Source organism: Pimephales promelas, chromosome 13 (assembly GCF_988280905.1).
Source record: "Pimephales promelas chromosome 13, fPimPro1.hap1.1, whole genome shotgun sequence".
NCBI lineage: Eukaryota > Metazoa > Chordata > Actinopteri > Cypriniformes > Leuciscidae > Pimephales > Pimephales promelas.
Window position 1 is genome coordinate 15,879,678 of NC_142781.1, and position 23,806 is coordinate 15,903,483.

Sequence of the window (23,806 nt, forward strand, 5' to 3'; positions counted from 1 at the left end):
AAAACTCTAGTTGTGTTTTTCCCTGCAGGTTTGCTGATTCCTCTCTCCTGTCTTTGTCTGTGTGTCTTCTCAGTGCTCTCCTGACTGTCTGACCCTGCAGATCAGAACAGTTCTGTGTGGGTTTCTGGTGCTGCTGATGTACTCCGTGACCCAGGGGTGTGTGGTGAGTGTGTGTGTGTGTAGTAGAGGAGAGAATAACTGAGGGTGTTGCTTATGACTAGAGCAATGACTAGAGTTGATTAGAGCAATGTTGCTTACAATATTTTAAACTTTATTGTAACATTTCAATGTATTAAGACGAGACACAACATGTGAATTGGGTCTTTTTTTTAACAAGCAGATATCACCATGAAACTTTCCCAGTTGATTACCATTAAGATGAGAAAAAAATATATATATTACAAGTTTTCTGTAATTTAAATATGCAAATGATGCATTATCTAATTAAATATGCACTAATTTTCATATATTTAAAAAAAACGAAATCTGGGTTTTGAATAAAGCCAGGTTCAAAATTCTTTTTTTATTGTGTTCACATATTAGATGAGAAAAATTGCAGAGGGATTTATGGAAATCTACTTTTGCTATCCTGTAAATCAGAATATATTGTCAATTGCCTTAAAAAATGGTTTTCGCCATTTAAAAAAAAAAAATGTTATATAAATCAGGCTAGGAATAATATATTTACAAATCCCTCTGTAAATGTCTTCATAATATAACTAGGTACAAGACTGGAAAGTTTGGTGTATATAGGTGCAGCTGAAGTGAAGATTTCAGACTTGGAGTGTGAGAGAAATGTCATTTTGAGAAAACTGGCTTTAAAGATTTAGCATCAGCCAATGAGATTGTGCATTTCGAGTTAAATCCCCCCTTTTACTTTCACGATTGGTTGCTGATAAAAAAGAAATGACCATATTTGGATCCAACAGCATTCTACAAGAGAAAGAGTGCTTTCTAACGGTGTCTGTGATGACAGGGTGCAGATCGCGATCACTGAGCAGCAGGATGATTTATAACAACAACTTTTGAAGAATTTATGAGAAATCTACAGACGCAAACAGACAAAGTGTACACCTAAATGTTTATTTCGGACTTTTTTTCATCACAAGTCTGAAAGAAGTCTGTTATTGAAGACAAATATCCCAAAATCTCAAAATTGACCAGTGAAAAAAGAAAATTAAGGTTTTTGCCTGCCGTGTCTCGCCTTAAAGTCACAATATGTAAGATTTTGGGATTAAAATATCCAAAAACCACTAGAACAATATTATATATTTGGCTGACTTGTGTACTTTATCTCAAATGTTTACAATAATGTTTAAATCCAGAGAAATCAGCAGTTTCAACCAGTGTAACTGCCGGTGCCATTGCGTTGCCTGTCAATGACGCATATCTGCATAACCCTCGATTTTCGTAGAAACCATAAACATCAAAGACACTTTAATGTATGTTTTATTAGACAGGAGAGCAACTGTTTGGATACGTTTCTCGATATGAAATCACTCAGTGTTAGTCTTATTGTTTGAGTCCCTTGTTTTCTTGATTTACCTCAAATAACATGTTTGTACAAGCCTCAGTGTCAAGAGGATAACATGGCATAATCAGAAAAAGCTTTATTTATAGTAACAGTAATAGCATTTTCTCCTCCACACAATACATTAAAAAAATTAATTACATGCCATTTATCAACACAAGTCATCCAGCTTTTATTAATCTAAGTGACGTGAAGGCCAAGTATGGCAACCTATAATCAGAATTTGTCCTCTGCATTTAACCCATCCAAATTAGTGCACACACATTAGGAGCAGTGAGTACACACGCACACACACACACTGAGCAGTGGGCAGCCATTCACTGCGGTGCCTGGGAGCAAATTATTTTCTAATATCAATCTAATTGCAATGTGCAATACGTGTCTCATACCAGGCACTGAGTAACGTTAACATAACTTTCAACACAATTTTAGTATGATTGTTTTGATTAAGTAAAACAGTGCTGCGTTACCCCACAATTTTAATTGGCCAGATAAAGTGACCTGTATGAATAGTAATTCAGCACTTGCAGCTGTTTTATTAGAATTAAATACAATAATGTGAATTTAAGTGATCAAACGTAACAGTAACAAAATTTCAAGTTCACGGAAGAAGGAGGCGGACATTAAACGTAACTTTAAAGTGGTCAACTGCAGCATAATAAAACAACAAGGTAAAACACACAGCAAAGTCAGAGAATGTCTAATTGAAGAGAATTGGCACTGGCTGGTTACTTCCGGTTTCTGGACTGGCTGCAGTAACGCGTCTCTGTCCATGCGGGGCGCTCACGGTCGAGTGCAGAATGGGAGTCTATGGGGTTTCACCCCCAGAAATCCACTTTTCTCAGGATGTAATTTTTTGTCAAGTAATTTGGAAGTTGCATTCAAAAGGGAGAGCTAAGAAAATACACTCAGCTGAAAATTGCATTTTTAAGTTCACTTATCTGTTCTAAAAATCCGTTCAAAAATGTGATGACGTCACACAATAGCAGAATGCTAACATGTTCCGGCCAACAACGGCCTAACTTGTAAGACATTGAAAGGACATAAGTACTCGTTCATTCGACTTTTGGCCTATAATCTATATTGACCTTGCAGTATCAACAATAAAATCTATGTTGATTCAACAACAAGCAGGAGAAAGAGACACATTTAGCTATTTAGCTCCATAGACTCCCATTCATTCTGCACTCGCCCGTGATTACCTCCAGTGGAATTCTAATGGAACTGCAACCAAGAATATACACAATGGGGCAAATAGGAAATGCCAAGGCTCTCCGTTAGACGGGCTCTGGTAATGTTAATAAATGAGCTCACCCATGAAGATGATTATTGCCTAAGTCCTGTCGGATAGCTTTCCATTGGCTGTGGAGGCAAAGACGACACCTCCCATGATTCCACGCTTCACAAACTGCGCCTTTGTTACTGTTTTGTAAAAAATGACCTTGGCAAAACTTACATACTGTGCCTTTATTATATCTTAATACATAAGAAATGTTTTTATAAAGCTTTAAAATACCCTTTGTAATGTATTTTTATAATTGTTGCAACCATTCATTGCAACCATAATTCGTTGCAACCGAATTAATTAAAGCTATCACTTCCAAACATAGGACATTTCTTTGTAATGTTCTTGTCTGTGTGCGTTTAATTGCATATGGTTCTCTGAACCTGCACAGGTGGGATGTGTACCGTGGTCACTGGTGGGGAATTCCAATGTCTCCATGGTGACAGTTGTCACAGTGAATGGGACTTCCGACGGCTCCGGGGTGTGCAAATACACTCCGTACATATTTTTATCATGTGTGATGGCGTCACTATCTGTGGCCCTGTACCTTCGTGTGTCATCACTACCCAAGATCCTCCTGCTTCTCCTTCTCAACGTTCTCCACACTGTCGTCATGGAGACCAGTGGTTATAGGAAGGCCATTGGGTGAGTCGAGCTAAACGCAAAGGTTACAGAAATAGATTTTCCAAACTGTTTACAAGTTGGTGAAAAGATTCTAAAAATGTAAAATAATAACTAATAGTTACTTAAAATCTCAGCAATTTAAAGTCAACGATTTTGGTCTAAAGGTTGAATCCCTGAATTATCTGATAATCTGATGGATATTATTGTGTGTGTGTGTGTGTTTAGAGGTGGATTCTTTCACACACATGGCTATGACCCGGTTCTGGCAATGCTGTTGTTTTCTGGAGCTCTGGTGCTTCACTGCAGACAACTGGATCTTAAACTCAGACTGGACTACCTCTGGGCCACCCAGGTGAGTTTATGTGTGAGTGTGTCAATTTTACAGAGTGCTAAAATACTTAGGTTCACAAGAAGCAAAATGATGCATAGAACTGTGTAAAATCCATGTGAAGCTTTGTACACATAAGCTGGGTTTCTATCCAAATGTGAAGCAAATCTTTTCAAAGTTCGCAAACAAATGCGAATTCGGTCCGTTTCCATCAAGTTGTTCAAGGCGGTGATATTGGGAACCTTATAACCAACAGTAAATAAATCAGCAAAAAAAGCTGCTTACTTATGTAGGTTTAATGTTCACATATGTCAGAATTTATTGGGCAAGTGCATTTCCATCTCCCATTATTTGCATGAACTGTTTTTCAAGTCAAAAACCACCTTGAGTCAGTGTTTTTTTTTTTTTTTTTTTTTTTTTTAATTATATTATTCTTGTGTCTCTATCATTTGCTTGTGATGTGATACTTCAAAATGCACAGAAAAACAGGGTGATGGAAACATAGCTACCAAGACAGCAATATAGTGTCTGCCTATCGGGCCAGCTTCTGGTACACTTGGATTCCACATTCTTTACTCCCTTTGTCCTTACTCTGCTGGTGTAAAACTCAAACCGGCACACACACCCACAGTCACACACACACACACACACACACACACACACTCGTTTTCATGTTTTATGGGGACTTCCCATAGACATAATGATACAAATTGTATTTGCCCCTTACACAATTTGCCCCTTACACTGACCATCACAGAAAAGTTTCTGCATTTTTACATGTACAAAAAACATCACTTAATATGATTTTTAAGCTGTTTTTCATGATGTAGGATTTACCAGGCCAGTGTGTGTGTGTTTTGTTGCATGTTATGTCTCTGTCATGTTACAGATAGCTAAAATACTTAAGTTCTCAATTTATAAAATTTAGATGAATTATAATTAATTACATATTTAAATGTATTCCTGGGTTGGCAAAGCTAAATTTTCAAGCATCAGTCTTCAGTGTCACATGATCTTTTGCTTATTATTCAGCTGCTTAATATTTTTGAGGAAACCCTGAAACCAAAAATGAATGACCCTACACCTTTTACAATCACTTTATTACTATTTTCAGAACCTTGATGTCATTTTTCACAACTCAAAACTCAAAACCAATGATCAAAATGCACATTTTTAAAAACTTTAACTCATTTCTTAATTGCTTGGATACAATACACATACAACTTAGATCATTTGTTCATTCAACATAAATCACCTGTTCAAAATGACACAACTTAACATCAAAGTACGACTATTTCAAAAGGCAATTCACACATTGCATTTCAAATGAGTGTCTATTAATTTCCTTACAATGATCTGACTATCAATTGATACAACTGCTCGAAATGATAAGTAACTGTTGCAGTACTTTTCATGCATAGTTGTATGGAAACAGACACACTTCCATGTTTACAGTAAATCATGAAAGTTTCAAGATAACGAGATTCATTGTCACCAATTAGCGTGGAGCATGAACCAATTCGACTACAATATCCATGGATGTAGCATAATATTATATATTTTTGCTTTTTGTTTGTACTAGTGTTTTGCATCAATACATCACACACTTTGTTGAATGATTACACTGTCTGTATTCTCTCTACAACTGCAGTACTTTTACAGAGATGTATATTTACTGTACATGTAGTGCCATAATGAAACTTGTATCACCTATTTTGTTCTACAATATTTAATGATTGTGCAAACAACGACAGTGAAACTATCGGTTGCCTGTGTGGGTGATCTATAGTTATGTTTCAATGGTATTTCACAGTAATTTTGTTTTTTGAATCAATGATTGTGCAAGTGCAATTTCTTTAAAGATGTGAATGCACAATGCAATGTTTTGAACATTAGACTGCCTGTGTTACAAGTGATAACCGTTTTGAGTTTTGTGTCTAGAGAAAAATGACATCAAGGTTCTGAAAATAGTAGCAAAGTGATTGTAAAAAAACTATAACAGAAAACACTAAAATAAAGTCACATGTAATCTTGATAAGCATCATCAGCAGCGTGATAGACAAGCTACTGCAACAGTGCCCTCTGGCGGATGCATATTTTCAGACTGTAGTTCTAAATGTTTTCTCAATACGCTCTCCAGTGACTGTACAGGTGATGCAGCTAGTATGATTGTATAGGTAGTTGTTAATATTTCTATTTATGTGTTTCATCCTCAGGCTGCGGAGGAGAGAGATGACATGGAGAGAGTGAAGTTGGACAACAAGAGGATTCTGTTCAACCTGCTGCCTGCACATGTAGCTCAACACTTCCTGCTGTCCAACCCACGAAACATGGTCAGATTTCATTTACACGTCACAGAGGGTTAAGGAAAACATGAATTCCCACTCCTAGAGTAAATTTAATGGGTCTGTAGACCCAAAAATCATCCCATAGTTTACTCGCCCTCAAGCCATCCTGTAGGTGTATGTGATTTTTTTCTTTCAGCCAAACACAATCAGAGTTAAATAAAAAATAAATAGAGCCTGAGATTTTGAAACCCCCCAAAATTCATCCATCCACCATAAAAGTAATCTTTATGGCTCCAGGGGTTAAAGGAGAACTCCGGGTAATTTTAACATCAAGCTCATTTTTTGTACATTTGGGGTGCTGTCAGTACAGACAAAAACGACAAAAATCGGTGTTGCCTACACCGTTTTATCCTCTTTTTAAAATTCGCACCCTGTTGACTTCAATTGGGCATGTTCTAAACCTGCTTTTAGCCTCTTAAAGGAGAACTCCGGCGAACAATGAACCTTTGGTCTAATAAAACATCGGTATCTAGTCGATCGTTCTCTGAGATTTGTTTTCATGATGATTGAATGTAAAGAGTTTTATCTCTAATACTGTTTAGCATATAATGCTAGTAATGGAGCCATTGACTAAGTAAAAAGAAATCGCTAGTTTATACCACTAACAAGGCACAAAATAGCCCCACACTAACACAGTAACATAATGAGTGTCCATACATGCAAAACGAAGCATTGAGAACTTTGTAAGAGTACAGACTGTTTAATAAGATGATGCGTTATAAAGACAGTTCACTTCATGTATACACAGCAGGAGCCATCTCGATAAGTCGATCCCCGAACCCCGTTCATACAGTTCAGAAGTTCGCTGAACTTCATACAGTTCAGCTCACTCAGCACGACGTTCGTGGTTTGACTTACCGAGACTTATTTTCTAAGATGGCTTCTGTCTGTATACAACTTTTATGGAGAAAAAAAAAATCCTAAAATAACTTTTATATGTTCTTTACGGAAGAAAGAAAGTCATCTTGGTTTGGTCCGACATAAGGGTGAATAAGCACAATAAGACCCGATAAATGAATTACAGTTTTTTTTTTAAACAGAAATTACATTCTCAAAACAACATGGACAAACCTCCAAACTACTTGGCAATTGTTTACAACAGAATTGAATTTCTCATTCAGTTCATCAAATTGCAAATGCCTAAGTACATTTCTCAATGCCAATGTACATCTTTGCAAATGATTAAGCACAGGTAGCCTACATTTAGCACAATTTCCAAGTGAATAGATCTTGTTGATCTAAACTGATTGTTCATTCTCAGTCTAATGGTTGTTCACTCCAAAACGTGTCAGCGTCATTTCATTGTATAAGTCATCACATGCACAATAGTCTGTTCATTTGTCAAAATTAGTCAAGAACATAATACCATGAATACCATATATATGAATCCCTTGGAGCATTTGATACATTTATTACAGCAATTGACAGAACTTGACTAACGAAGGAGGATCTAACTAATCTCAGATGACCAATCAAACCATATGTTTGGTCATAGAGCTGCAATTAGTGCCTCCCAAGTAAATCTATCTAATGCTGTGGGTTTTACTGTAACATTTCAGTAAGTCTTGTCATTGATGATTTTCCCCCTTCCCTTTCTGTCAGATACCCCCTGTAGTACCTCTGCATAGGGGTCCATGTACCCCAGGTTTGGAGCCACTGGTGAAGTGGCCAGCAGTATATTGAACTTGTGGAGAACATAGAACATTCCTATGTAATTGGAGGTGTGTCCATGTTGTTTTGAGAATGTATTTTCTTTTACCACTGATCTATGGTAGTTACTTTATGTGTGTGAATGATAGCCTAATGTCAATTCCTTGGCAGTATGAGTGCAATGTGTGATGTCTTGGAGGCTACTCTAACCCTAAAAAAAAAAAAAAATCAGTTTTATGCACAATTGTATTCTGTTAGCTAGACAATTGTAACCATTGTCAATGAAGGACTGGGCTAAGACTGAAAGATGGACATGAGGGACATTTCAATGGTGACAAAACATCTAAACATTTTGACTTGCAGTGCTTACACAATGCCAAAGGCACTAAGCATTTTGGGGCCACTGACTATTTAATTGAGAAAGAAATTTAGTTTTGCCACATGAGTGAACTGTTTTGGGAGAGGTATGAGCTTTTGCAAGTGAGCCATAGTGTTGTGCTGAACTGTAAGACTGTTTTGCCATATGATCTTAGAGTTTTGAGAATGTAATTTCTGTTTCAAAAAATGAGCCAAACCAATTGAGAAAAACGGTAAGAATGTAAACTAGGTTCGTTTTGAATTTATGCGATCCTCAAAATGTACATCTTGGTTGTTGTAATTCCCGGAGTCACCACTTCATGGCAATGTTGCAGTGATCCAGCGGCTAATTGGGTGAGAGGTCAGCGCAGATGCTTTGATGATAGCTTGTGTTTTGATCATGTAATTGAGATAACATTATGATTGTGTAAAGTGTAAATACTCAGCCACTCCATCTGACTCTGTGATCTCACTCACCAGGCTTCATTGTGAGGCCGTATGAACACAATGAATGTGTGATTACAGTCCTGTTATGCAGTTTGTTATGTTTTGTATGTTTGCTGCATGCTCAACACATGCCACTCGCCTCTTTTCCTGTCCAAGATCCTTTCCAAGGAATTGATGCAATCAGACATCCTGAAATCTGTTACAGTTGCTCTGAAGCAAGCTCCTGAGAGTGGAATTCCATTGTAAACAGTGGCACGGGGAAGTGAAAATCTTAGACACACAGTATACACAAACGCACACACAAGATGCAACCACTGGAATTATTTCCTTGCATTCTTTCCGTTTATTTAAATTTCACTTAACCTCAATTTTTCTCTTTTTTTTACTACAACAAAGGCTTAAAAAGTGTGCATTTGTAGTGTACAACTGTTCCCTTGAGTCCACTTGTTTTCTTGCACCAAAAAAAAAAAAAAAACACTCTAAATTAGTTTTACAATTTTTTTATAATATTTACTTTGACTTTTATAATAAAAACACACTGTTTTGCTTAAGACTTTTATATTATCGTATAGCCATTAAAATGCTTGGGGTCAGTAAGTTTTTTTAATGAATACTTGTATTCAAACAAGGATACTTTTGAATTGGTTAAAAGTGACAGTAAAATTCAATTTCAAATAAAAGCTGCTCTTTTGAACTTTGTATTCATTAAAGAATCCTGAAAAAAAAGGTATTTAAAGGGATAGTTCACTTTGAAATTAATTTTTGGTATGTTTTAGCTTACCTGTTTTAAGGGCATCCAAGATGTAGGTGTCTTTGTTTCCACAGTATTTTCAATTTTGATATTTTTAGGTCAAACCGTTCGTGTCTGTCAGTCATAATGGAGGTCTATGGTCACCACCTCAAAGAGCATGCACAGAGAAGTCCAAATTAAACATGATTTAATGACTCGTAAATGTAAGCGCACACTGATGGCCTAAGACACGAAACGAGCGGTTTGTGTGAGAAAACGAACAGTAATTATATCGTTTTTACCTCTTGTAACCATAGTGATCGGAGGGCGCGGGTGCTTTGTGGCTGTGGTAACAAGAGATAAAAACTATTTAAATACTGTTCGTTTTCTCACAAAAACTGCTCGTTTCGTGTCTTAGGCCATCAATGTGTACTTACATTTACAGTACGAGTCATTAAATAATGTTTAATTTGGACGTCTCTGTGCATGCTCGTTGAGGTGGTGACCATAAACAAGAACGGTTTGACCTAAAAATATCAAAATTGAAAATACTGTGGAAACAAAGACACCTACTTCTTGGATGCCGTTGAGGTAAGCTAAAACATATCAAAAATTAATTTCAAAGTGAACTATCTCTTTTAGCGGCACAACTGTTTTCAACATTGATAGTAATACGAAATGTGTCTTGAACAGCAAATCAGCACATTCAAATTATTTCTGTGGGATCATGACATTGAAGACTTGAGTAATGTTGCTGAAGATTCAGCTCTGCATCACAGCAATAATTTTAATTAGCAATAATATTTCACATTATTACTGTTTTTACTGTCAAATAATCAAATAAGAGATTTCTTACAAAATCTTTCCCACCCCAAACTTTGAACAGTAATGTAAAATGGCTAACCTCGTATGATTTCAGAGTAAAGCATTAACATGACCTTTTAAAAGACAAAATATTGCTTTATTCCGACTGGAATCAAATATTCAAAGTGTATGTAAATTCTAATATTACTTTGTTAAACAAAAATGCACAGTTATTATCCTACTCTTTTGTTTTTTGTTGACATCCATAAGACACATAATTGTTGCTATGGTTATGACCAAATCATAATTTTGGGAGGGACTCCTGTACTCCATACATTCAGAATGATAATTAAAGGGAGTCACTTCTGCATTTAAATGCGGTTGTCACTCCCAAAACTTTTTAGTGTGTATGTGACTACATAAAGTATAGTAAATTAAACTCTTCTATTTCAGAAGGCCAAGAAAAATCTTGTTTTAGCGTATAAGCCGCTGTGATGCGGTTGTATCTTTGATTTAAGATCGACAGGTCAATCTGACGTACTCTACCCTTTAATATCGAGAGCAAGTTTTGCTTTGACCAGAGTCAGCTTGTCCAGCTCATGGGTGTCATGTGTCTTGACTAATGACTGTAAGCTTACCTTCTCTAAGCGCTGTTATATTCCCAGCTCAGCCTAGATCGGTGGTATCGTCCCCTGAGGGTCTGACGTCTTTTTCCTTTCCTGCTCTTTCACTGTTCCAGGACCTGTATTATCAGTCATACTCTCAGGTGGGCGTCCTATTCGCCTCCATCCCCAACTTCAATGACTTCTACATTGAGCTGGATGGAAACAACATGGGTGTGGAATGCCTCCGGCTGCTAAACGAGATTATTGCTGACTTTGATGCGGTGAGAATTTCTTGTTTCCCAGTCCGAGAAATGTATGTTTTGGCTCAGTGTGTGAGTTACCTTAATCCCACTAGGCTTCATTTATTTCTCTGTCATACCATCTCTCTCTCTCTCTCTCTCTCTCTCTCTCTCTCTCTCTCTCTCTCTCTCTCTCTCTCTCTCTCTCTCTCTCTCTCTCTCTCTCTCTCTCTCTCTCTCTCTCTCTCTCTCTCTCTCTCTCTCTCTCTCTCTCTCTCTCTCTCTCTCTCTCTCTCTCTCTCTCTCTCTCTCTCTCTCTCTCTCTCTCTCTCTTTCTGTCTGTAGTTGATGGATAAGGAATGCTACAAAGACATTGAGAAGATCAAAACTATTGGCAGTACTTACATGGCTGCGGTCGGACTCGTCCCCACTGAGGGATCCAAGGTACACAAAGTGTGTGTGCATACACAGCAAAAATCATTTTCTCAATCAGAATTTTTGCCTTATTTTCCAAGAGACAATTACTTGAACTTCAAGTCTTGAAGCATTTGTGACATGAATTTGGCCTTTATGTTTCCACATCTTTATTCTCATTTGAAACAAAGAAGGCATAGCGAGACAATTTCATGTTCCCAGTCACCATACTAAAAAACGTAAATATGAATGGGAATATGCTTTAGAGATATTTTACTCGGTAAATATTGTAGGGGTGCCAATAATTGTGGCCAATGTGTTTTGGGTAAAAACATGTAAAAAAAAACAAAAAAAAAACAAAAAACAAAACCCACTTTCAATTCTTTTACTTCAATGAAAAGTTCGATTTTTTTTTTTTTTTTTTTTTTTTTTTTTTTGTGTGTGTGTATTTTTTGAACGAAAGATCAAACAATGTTTTTTTTTTTTTTTTTTTTGTACAGCCATCTTCGATCGTATTTACCAGGGGTGCCAATAATTCTGACCACGACTGAATATATTAGATATTTTTCAGGATCCTTTGATGAATAGAACGTTCAAAAGAACAGCATTTATTAGAAATATGTAATGTGTTTATCACCTTCGATCAATCGAGTTTTACACCTAAAAGAAGGAAAACGTTGTTTAATGATTTATTAATCATTTTATTTAATAATTTTCTGAAATCAATTTTGCTTCATAAGTTAATCTATCTTGTTGAATACACGAAAACAACTCACATTAATCAAATCTTTTCTTCCAGTGTATGCGCCTATGTGGGCATCATGAGTCTAGGCCTTGGTGTGTGTGTGTGTGTGTGTGTGTCTGTGTGTGTGTGGGTCTGTGTGTATGTGTTTAAGTGTGCATGTAAGATCTTGAAAAGTTAGAGCATCAAGAGAGAATTTGTGTGTGTGCGCGTTTGAGCTAATCTCAGATTGTATTTGCATTTGGACATGAAAGGTGAATATCTTGTTATGCTACCAGTCAAACCTGCCACAGCTTTTAAAGCAAAACAAACATCAACATGCATTTGTTTTTCTATCATAGTGGAGACTTTCCATTGACTTTGACAGCTATTTTTATTCTGAGCTAATGATATTTTCTCAGAACCCTAAAGCTAACATAATCACACAGCTCCCATTAATTAAAGGAATAGTTCACCAAAAAATAAAATTCTGTCCCACCAAATGTATTCCACAAAAGAAGACTTCTCCCATATTCTGGTTAGAAAATCACCTGACACTCTGTCTTAACAAGTGTATAAAGGTGTCAGAATATGAATAATGTGTGCATCTGTTCTCCCTCAACAGGTAAAGAAGTCCATTTCTGCACACCTGTGCACAGTGGCTGATTTTGCCATCGAGATGTTTGATGTCCTGGATGCGATCAACTACCAGTCCTACAACGACTTTGTGCTTCGAGTTGGTGAGTGACCTTGTTAGAGCGAGGTGTCATCAGCCATGTGTTTGTGTGAGTTAGTGTGCGTAAATGAGTGTGTTTTTGTGTATGAGTAGAGGAAACACGTCAGTGAGTGTACACATTGTGCCAGACATCCTACATCCAGAAGGATGTCCTGAGTGTAACCTATTTGCTAGGGAACAGATTACATGTAACAAACACATAATTGCACTAATGCACAAAAATAAACATTCTACACTGCATACAAACTTCATTAAAAAAATGACAAAACATTCTTGGCATGAATTTTCACAAGACGCTTGTTGGTAAGGAGATTTTTTCACACGCAGACAGCAGAAGTTTAACACAGGGAGCTGCTCGGAAAAGCATACCTGCTACAAATCATTTTTAATGAGAAGGGCAGAACGATTTTTTTAAGCCGCAGACGAGGCGCATTTGCAAAATATAAAATTGCAGTTATGAGAAGTAATTTTGCAATATACTAATAATGAAGTAAGATCATTTCTGCGGATATAACCAAAGCTTCATGGGCGGTAAAAAAAATTAAATAATTTGTATAAACATTACTGCTGAAAATTAATAAATTAATCTTTTAGGTTAAGTTAAAATTTTAAGTTAAATCTGATTACTGATTGATTTGATTCATTGATCAGGCATTAACGTGGGTCCAGTGGTGGCTGGAGTGATTGGGGCTCGCAGGCCTCAGTACGACATCTGGGGAAACACAGTCAACGTCGCCAGCAGAATGGACAGCACTGGAGTTCAGGGCAAAATACAGGTAACACACTGTGACTTACACCGCCCTTACAAAAAAAATAAGTGTACTTCAAGTTAATTTTATTAAGTATACTTAAGTAAAGTTCAATTATATTTTGAAGTATACTTTATGCAAGAAGTTTACTAATATTAAAGTTCACCCTTAAAAGTACCAAGTGAAAGAATTTTTCAGTTTTGGGTGAACTAACGCACAATGGACTAGTAGTATACTTAAGTGTAAGTGTAATGTACTATTTCAGTACTACTTGGGACTATTTTAGCCCACTTATTTGTGTATAAAAGTATACTTGAAGTGTAACAGTATTAAATTTGATTTCACCATTTCGCTTATACTGCAACTACTACAAGTTAACGTATAGGTATTACTGGTCAAATACTTGTACAAAATGTTTAGTTTATGAAATTACACTTTGAAGTTCTAATTTAGTAGTTTTACTGCAAGTATACTTACATGTTTTCTTTAAGTGTTTAGTATCTATTATATATTGTTTTTTTGCACTTTAAGCATGCTACTATATTCTTTTTATAGTATTTTTAGTATTTTTTTATACTTTAAATATACCGTTACAGTAACTGTTCTTTAACTCTTTCCCCGTCAGTGTTTTGCTGCTAGCCAGCACCAACATTTTTGATAATTTAAAACTTCCATGGCCAACTAAATATTTTGTTGAGAATCTGAACATGCAATTTATTGAACGAAATAACAAAGCCTCTGCTTTTAAACAAACAAACAACAAAACAATTTATTCTAGCTTAATGCATTCATTTTTTATCAACACTTCAATATGTGTGTTTTTTTTTTTTTTTTTTTTTGTCAACTTAGTCCGGAAGGGATTCAGAACGATGATCAAAAAACAGATGGAGTAGATCGAGTCCATCAACACCCCTAATGCTTGCACAGTCCTGTAGTTCGTCCTGGGTCAATATTTTATCTGATCACGTTAGGCAGTTTTGATTTATATGCTGTTTAATGTTTGATGATCACGTTATTTTGCGTAAGCAATGCTTCTATCGCTTGTCTCTGCTTCTTCGCCCGTTTTTTGATCCAGAGATTCTGCATTCTTTCAGAAGATGCGTAATAGCACCCTCTGCTGAAAAAAATGGATTGCCGGAAAATACTGTCAGGAAGCATTGTGTCATAAATGACAGACATTCCCGTCAATGGCGGGGAAAGAGTTAAGTAGATCTGAAGTACATGTACACAAAAATGTACATACTCAGAATTAGGAACATATCTGTTTTCTTTATAGATCAATACATTTCAAACAATATAATTTATAAGACAATGGGAAGAAAGTATTTAATAGGCTAATCAATAAAAAGAGTAACCGCCTACAAGCCAAGTATACTTAGAATACTTAATAATACTTTTATATCTCGATCAAAAGATTACAGGTATATGCCAAATATACTTTTCTGTCACTATACAGTAGGTCAAGGATACTTAAGTGTAATGTTAAGTCTATTTCTGAGAAGTACATAAAAAGAAGACTAAAAGTATACTTTCTTATTTTTTATTTGAAAAGAAGTACACCAATAGCACACTTGAACAAACTCCTTTTTTGCAAAGGTAAACTGGCACGTCACTCCAAACACATCGGACTTTATTTGCTCTTACATTCCCAGGTGACAGAGGATGTCTTCCGCCTACTCTCCAGTTATTATCACTTCCTGTGTCGCGGCCAGGTCAGCGTGAAGGGCAAAGGTCAAATGCTCACCTACTTTCTGGAGGGCCGAACCGCACAAGGCATGAACCCCAAGCGATCCAAGAATCCAGAGCGTGGTTTAAGCCCCTGCATAAGGACCAAGCTGGGGTCCGCGCCTGCTGTCAGCAGTTACGGTGTGAAAAGTCTCACCGTGGGGCACATTAGCACCCCAAACAACAGCATTCTGTACCTGCCCTCCGTGTCCGTCGATGTAGAGATGGAGGTGTGATAGCAAGTAGACGGGTTTGGCGGTGATCAATCGATGCATTATTAAATCAGAGGCAGGGAGGGAAACCGAACACAAGTGGGATGAAGAACACAGAGAGACGGGACAGTTTTGCACAGAGGAGAGAAACATTCAAACGTGCCAAACTGAGAAAGGCCCTGCCCCTTCACGCAAGTACATAATAAGCATGTATGTCTTTACGTGTGCACGTATGCGTGTGTTTTATTGAGTCTTCCCCAGACCAACAGGATATCAGGGTCTCCTACATGGGAGCATGCGATCTACTGCAAAGGCAGCTTCACACCAGCCGTGGAGACACGTACCCAGCGTGTGTGTGTGTTTGTTTGTGTGTGTATTATCTGAAAATATCAAGAGATGCCACGGTGATGAATATTTTTAACACGTGAGTGGTGAGGACCAAAAGTTCCGATTCAAAACAGCGCTGTATTTTGTACGTAACTGTCAGGCGACGAAGGGAGAAACTTCAAACGCGTGTTGGGGTTTTTCAAAACCGACAAAAGAAAAAATACGGTTACTCATATTGAGATTTGCTTTGAATAAGTTGTTTACATGAAGAACACGTCACGGGTTTACAGACTTGATTGCAAAGTTATTCCCAGCTCTTCGATTTTCAGGCACACGTCTGCGGTTGCAGAGAGAGAGAGAGAGAGAGAGAGAGAGAGAGACAGATCGGCGGAAATACTAAACAACCGCAGTGAATCAGAGACTGCAATGATTTACTAGCGAATGCTAACGCTATGGTGTCTTGTAATCATTTACAGAAAGTCGGTTGAGTCTGTGACGTGGGTAAATGTTTAACTTTGCGTGGGTTGAATCAGCACAGTTTTCCTGTATGCGATGTGTGTACGCACTTGGACAAAACATCTGTATGCATTTGCTGCTGCCCTTTGCCCTCTGGGATATCCTTTCCAGTAATAACATGACAACAGATCCAACGTAAATTATAATAAGCGTAAAGGACACAAAATATCGTTCCAATTGCTTCACTGCTTGAGAAGCCAGCACAATCGAAGCTGTGTCATTGTAATTTTCACAATTCACAAATCAAATTGGCTTACAGTATGAGATAAAATGGCTTAATATACAGTACATCTATTTTACATATATTTTGTCTGTGTTTTTTCTAAGTGGCACTTAGCTTTCAGATTCTCCCATCAACGGTAGCATCTCTCACTGTGCTTGCGGAATGATCTTTAACACGCGGTCGAACATGCATGATATTTTAGTGCTGGATGTGTCATGTGCTCTCTAGGTCTTACTGTAGGTTAAACATCTGGATTATAGTTCATCTACTGTATTTCAGAGCATGCAAACCTGCTCTCGGTTTCGAAAGCCTCACGAGTCTCATTTCATACGAGTTAAGAAATATCTTTTGATTTACTTTATGTGCTTTTACTGTATATTTGATAGATTTCCCATGATGCCTAGGGATTGGCTTCAAGCATGCCGTTCTGCATGTCCCACTCAGCATGCCGTAATTCTGTCACGTCGCTCTATTTGATAACTGATTTGTGTATCTAATGCATGCCTACTGCAAAAACAAACCAAGGGTGAAAAGTGTTGAAGATATGTTGCGAAACATGCTTTAGTAGCACTGCATGAGCCCAGAATAATGGCCTTGATGAAACGAACCATCTTTTTTTTTTCATACTAATCTTTTTCTGACAGTGTATCTGCTTACCTGTTTCACGCGTGGTGCTGTGGGGAATTTGTAGCATTGGCGCCTTTTCAAGCTCTTAAAGTGACTGCCTTTTTATCCAGGGTCTGTAAGAAAAAGTGTATTTCTTTGAATATGTGCCAACACACATGGTTACCGACATATCAAACTTGTTCCTTTATAGCACAACTTTGCGACTTTGTGTGCATTCGTTTCGTTTTAAACTGTACTTTCATATGGACTGATCGAACCACGTGGCGTGGGGCTTAATACAGAATCACAAAATGGGCTATTCCTTTATTTCTATGTTTCATTCATGTTAACCTACGTATTCAGGAATGCTTTCTCTGATTATACTTTTCGCCGCATTTAGCCTCATTAACCATATACAGAATTTTGCATATTTAATAATGTAAAGTAAGGAGCTGTCTATTCGAATTCCATATTTGTAGATTTTTAGTTTTTATTTAATGAATATAAATGCAGAATGCCAAAATGCTTAACGTATCACTGAATATTTCAGATTCTATGATCCAACAAATGTAGCCAAACAGCTAAATGGTTCTATTTGATATGGCTTAATATGATCTATTTTGACTACAGTGGCCTAACTTACTGATATTATGAAGATTAATGACGTATTAACTTTAATAATGCATAAAGTGTGCACAGTAAAACCATAAAGTAGATTTTCATGTCGATTAGATATTTTCATATTTGATACGGGTCAAAATTATTGTACGTATTAAATATATTGTAGAGTAAACAAAAAGAGTATTTTATTGATGATTTGTAATATTTGTGCTATTTTTGGGGTCGCGATGTATTTATTGAGATGGTTCTATGTGAATGTAAATTTCATATTGAGATCTTTTATACTTGTGTTTGCACTGTTCAGAAATAAAATAACAATGAGAGATGACGTTGGGCTTCTGTGTGTTGTTTGCGACGATCCGTGTTTTCGTGGCCATGGCCTTGGCCTTGAATACGGAGACGTCAATCTATGGACTGATTGTGAGAGTGAATGACCTGCGAGTTATGACATTGCAACTCGAGAAAAACAACTGGGGCAAACAAGGAAGTCAATTCGGTCATTTGAGTCAATTTTGTAATAGTTTGGTCATATTTCATTTAATTTAATTTAAAATGATTATTTTTTTTATATTTTAGAAAACCAGTTCCTTCTCCTTTAAAAGCCCATGCTTTCCTGTCTGGTTGTTTGCATTAGATTATGTGCTTGTATATTTGTGTGAAATAAATATCAGTGATTCAGAGCATTGAGGCTTTAGGAACTGCCGTAGATCCGGCCTATTGTCCCACTTCTCTTTTCTGCATATTTCCCTAGTTTTCCAACTGAAAGCAATTTCCCATTTACAGGATGTGCCCGTTCCAAACATTTTGTGGAAAAGGGGAAAACAAAAGAGTCTTATCTAGCAGGCATGTGTAAGCAGCAAATAGAAAGGATGTGGCACATCATACTGCCGGAAACAACTGCATGAGAGGAAAACTCATATCACAATCATTTCAGGGTGTCGGGATGGATGGACCTTTCAGCATGACACAGAAAGAGAAACACTCTCATTGCCATAGTTACTGGTTATTGTGGTCTACCGGGGTCAAATTATCACTCTTAACTTGCAATAGTGTCAACCTCACATTATCCTTCATAGTAAAAAACAAAAAAACAAAAACAAGAATCCCCTACCCAACAACAGTGGAAAAATAAAAGTTGAATGACTGCTTAAAGGGTTAGTTCACCCAAAAATGAAAATTAAGTCATTAATTACTCATCCCCATGCTGTACCAACCCCGTAAGACCTTCGTTCATCTTCGGAACATAAATAAAGATATTTTTTAATGAATCTGAGAGCTAGATCAGTCCTACATAGACTGCCTAAGGGACTGGCTCTTGACGGCCCATAAAGTCATTAAATAAAAGGTTTAAATATTCCATGTGCCTACAGCGACTCAATTATAAGTTTATCAAGCGACGAGACTACTTTTTGTGCGAAAAAAACATAAATAACGACTTTATTCCACTATTCCATTACTTCCTTATGGGCGCATGCGCGAGAACTGAGACGAGGACGTTCTCATTCGTCTACTTCTTGTTACCGGCTGCTCACCGCTTAGGAGTATTACCGCCCCCTACCGTATAAGATGATGTGCTGATATAGCTGGAAGCGCAAAACTTTCTGTTTACAAGCAGAGGAAGTTGCGCGCTGTACATACGCTTTTCAAATTGCCTATTTTCCGCACTATAAGGTGCACTTAAAAGCCTTTAATCTTCTCAAAAACGACAGTGTTCCTTATAATCCGGAGCGCCTTATATATGGATCATCATTTTATACGGTAGGTGCCGGTAAAACTCCTAAGTGGTGAGCAGCCGGTAACAAAAAGTAGACGAATGAGAACGTCCTCGTCTCAGTTCTCGCGCATGCGCCCATAAGGAAGTTGAACGAAGATGAACGAAGGTCTTACGGAGTTGGAACAGCATGGGGGTGAGTAATTAATGACTTAATTTTCATTTTTGGGTGAACTAACCCTTTCAGGAATTTTGATCAAAAATGAGAGTTTATGGAACAAAAAAGAAGTTGCAAAAATCTTGACATGCTCTTTGAAAGAACGTGAATGAGATAAAGTTACAGCTGAGAGCAAGTTCCCTTTCAAGGCGGTCCCTCGACATTACGTCATACTGACCGCCTCTCAGGGAACCGAGGTTACGATAGTAACCGGAGACGATTTCCAGCGAGAAATTCTGTTCTTCACTTAAATCAGAAAACTTGGAAAGTTGTTTTGGCTGCTCTGGTGTTTTTGTCATGCTTAGTCAGACTAGGGGTGGGGGAAAATCGATTAAAAAAATAGATAAAATGTATTTTTTTAAATACATATTTATAATAACGTAATATTAAAAATATTATTAATAATACCCATTCAGCCTAGGTTTAACAGGTTGGAAACCATTCAGGTTTAATCGACTGAAGCGATCCCCTGATCAAGCACAGTAGCACGGCAGGTTATGCAATACTCATTCCCTCATCTCAGGGAACCGAGGTTACGGTAGTAACCGAGACGTTCCCTTTCGAGGGGTCTCTCCTATTGCATAAGGCTAGCTTACGCTATGGGAACCCCTCTTCAAAGCGCAGTGCGTGCTTAAACTTTGCTCCATACTATAACCCAAGGCAAGATGCCTGATATATATACTGTATATACTGTGTGTGTATATATATATATACAGTATATAGAATGGGGCCAAAAAGTATTTAGTCAGCCACTGATTGTGCAAGTTCTCCTACTTCGAATGATGCGAGAGGACTGTAATTTTCATCATGGGTACACTTCAACTATGAGAGACAAAAAAAAAAAATCCAGGAAATCACTTTGTAGGATTTTTAAAGAATGTATTTGTAAATTGTGGTGGAAAATAAGTATTTGGTTAATAACAAAAGTTCAACTTAATACTTTGTAACATAACCTTTGTTGCCAGGTCAAATGTTTCATGTAAGTCTTCACCAGGTTTGCACACACTGTAGTTGGTATTTTGGCCCATTCCTCCATGCAGATCTCCTCTAGAGCAGTGATGTTTCGGGGCTGTCGCTGGGCAACACGGACTTTCAACTAACTACTTTTGACTAAATCCTTTTTGAGCCCCACTGTATATACCTGTACATGCATGCAAGAACCATAGTTCGAATTCAGCTTGGACCAGACATGTATATCGAGCCCTATGGCTTGAGGGGTTTGTGCTTGCACTTTTATATCGAAAGAACCCTCATTTGCAAAGTGGAAATTTCCAGGTTATAAAACCTTATAAATGTGGACGGCGAGGCCCAGCCGGCCGCAGCACAGATATCTTCAATAGGTATTCCACTTGACCAAGCCCATGACGAGGCCATACCTCTTGTGGAATGAGCTCTGACACCTAAGGGGCAATGAAGGCTCAAGACTCGTAAGTAGGGCTGGGGAAAAAATCGATTTGAAATAAAAATCGAGTTGGCAGGTCAAATCGATTCATATTTTCAAAAAATCGTTTTTTTTTTTTAGATTTTTTTTCTCCCCGTCTTCAGTATAGTGTAACTTACATTTTGCATTCGCCAAACCTTCCTTCAGGTTTTCCGCAGTTCGGTTACGACAGTCAATACAATGAAACTCTCTCAAAGATGATTTAATGTTACTATTATTATACTTCATCTGTAGATAAACGTCTATGGTTTCGCATAAACCAACTTTGTCTTGCTGGACTTTATTGCTGTAACTAAATCATGATGTTACTTTCTACCGGGTGTCTGTTAGAGCAAAACACTAGTCAGACAGAGCACTGTTGTTCTTCACGCGCACAGTAATTGAAATTTAAAACTCGTCCCCTTGCAGTTATAAGGTTCTATCTACGTTCTGAGCAGTTTTGAGATATTGAGCTTAAAAGTTTTTGCATTACATATGAAAATTTATATGGGGAACAAGTTTCATTCAAACATGAAAATAACAGGGTCCCTAAATGTATTCTAAACATACAATATCAAAATCCTCTCAAATTTGTTAATGGGGATTTTTGGAATGGGTCAAATGCAGATAGAACCTTCTAATTCTAAAAAAAAAAAAAAAAAAAAAACACTTTTCGCTAAATTATAAGTTTCTATCTGCCAAAACATTATTTGAACATTAAATTAAAAAAAAAAATAATAATAATGTTGTAACAATGTCTCAACATGTGTTAAAAAATAACATTTTATCATTTCTATGACATTTATTTAATATTTTTTTAGCACTTCCATGTATTTAGGACATTTCAAATTAAGCAAGGTAGGTCTAAATATTTTCTCCAGTGCATAATCTTTATTTTTATACCAATTTGGTGGGTAATTAAACACATTATTGCAGAAATTATACTTTAATCTTTCTTTTGCTTTTACAGAAAGCAGCCACTGTAATACATCCGAGCAGGAGTTTATTCCAGCTAAAGTGGGCCAGGTAAAATGGCTTTCTCTCTAGACCTCAATATGGCTGAAATAACATGCAAATGTTTATTGTTGTAATTAAGACCCCATTAATTAAATTGTTAAATATTTGACCTATAAGCCTTAATATGGTAAAAATTAAGACATGTTAAGACTTTAAAAACTGCAAGAAAATCGACATGCTTCAGCAAATTAATTCATAAAGTATAATAATCATTGAAAAATTATTCACTGACTATATGAAGAGTTCAGATGCAAAAGCCTCTAAATGCCATTTAAAATTTTCTTCTTTAATGAGGATTTTTATCAAAGTTATATATTTAAGTTCAGTAATTTCACTTAAATAACAATTAATAGGTAATTATCATTGCCATTTAAGTGAAATCACTGAACTTAAATGTACAAGCTTGATAAAAATGATCATTCTAGAAGAAAATTTCAAATGGCACTTAGATGCTTTTGCATCTGAACTCTTCATATAATTGTCGTCTGCACCAGTCTGTCTTCGTCCTCTTCACTACACTTCCCAGCATCCTCTTGTCTCCACACCTGAACTCACTCCCTCAATCATCCACCTGTTCATCGTCCTGATCATCTGCGTCACCTGTCATCACCTTGTTGGTGTTCATGTTGTATCTGTATTTAGTTCTCTCTATTTCAGTCTGTGCTTGTCGGTTAGGAAGAAGATCAGAGAAACTCAAAATTTCGATTTTTTTTTTTCGGTGGGAAAAAATAAGTTTCTCCAATCTTCTCAAAACTCTGGATTCTGATAGAGGACCATGAGACTTAGACCTGAGTCCCAAAATAGAGTCTCTAGACCCTTCCCGAGCTGAGATATTGAGATCCCACGTAGCATTTATGCCATTAAAAATATCTCAATATCTCAGCTCTGGAAGGGTCTAGAGCAGTGTTGTAGTACTCGAGACTCGGACTCGTCTCGGACTCGGTCTCGAGACCATATTTTAATGGTCTTGGTCTTGTCATGGACTCATGTGCATTTGGACTCGGAATTGACTCGTACTCGAACATTTTTTTTTTAGGACTCGGACTTATTCCCGAGTCCACTCAAGTTCAATTCAAAATATTTTTCATGATTATTAATGTATGTTAATAAAATATTTCTTTAAATTGATTGACATGCTCAGTGATTGGTGATTTTCTAGTGCGCAACTGCACATGACAAATTGTAATAAAATTACTTTTAACACCACCTACTATGTGGCCTTTTTACCCTAAACTGATCATATTTTTTAAACTCTGGTCTCGGACTCGACCGTCTCTGGTCTCGGACTCAACTCGGACTCGACTCTCTATGGACTCGGTCTTGACTCGGACTCGACTCTCTCTGGTCTCGGTCTCGACTCGGACTCGAGTGAGGTGGTCTCGACTACAACACTGGTCTAGAGCCTCCATTTTTGCACTCAGGTTAAAGTATCATGGCCCTCTATCAGAATCCAGAGTTTTGAGAAGATTGGAGAAACTTAATTTTTCGCCCGAAAAAAAAAACAAAAACGAAAGGGGTACCACTGTCGTTTTTTTTTTTTCGGGTCGAATTTTTGAGTTTCGATATCTCAGCTCTGGAAGGGTCTAGAGCCTCCATTTTTGCACTCAGGTTAAAGTCTCATGGCCCTCTATCAGAATCCAGAG

General features: G+C 37.2%; 1 protein-coding gene across 1 annotated transcript in view; it reads left to right on the forward strand.

Moving 5' to 3' along the window:
* adcy1a (adenylate cyclase 1a) overlaps positions 1 to 18,126 on the forward strand; it is a 48,689-nt gene extending 30,563 nt beyond the window's left edge. The window contains exons 12-20 of the mRNA XM_039692974.2: positions 74 to 163; positions 3,208 to 3,461; positions 3,666 to 3,792; positions 5,985 to 6,101; positions 10,844 to 10,990; positions 11,294 to 11,392; positions 12,709 to 12,823; positions 13,471 to 13,595; positions 15,221 to 18,126. Coding sequence (XP_039548908.2) covers positions 74 to 163; positions 3,208 to 3,461; positions 3,666 to 3,792; positions 5,985 to 6,101; positions 10,844 to 10,990; positions 11,294 to 11,392; positions 12,709 to 12,823; positions 13,471 to 13,595; positions 15,221 to 15,529 — 1,383 coding nt within the window. The 3' untranslated portion in view covers positions 15,530 to 18,126. The remainder of the gene's footprint in view (positions 1 to 73; positions 164 to 3,207; positions 3,462 to 3,665; positions 3,793 to 5,984; positions 6,102 to 10,843; positions 10,991 to 11,293; positions 11,393 to 12,708; positions 12,824 to 13,470; positions 13,596 to 15,220) is intronic.
* The last annotated feature ends 5,680 nt before the right edge of the window (positions 18,127 to 23,806 follow it).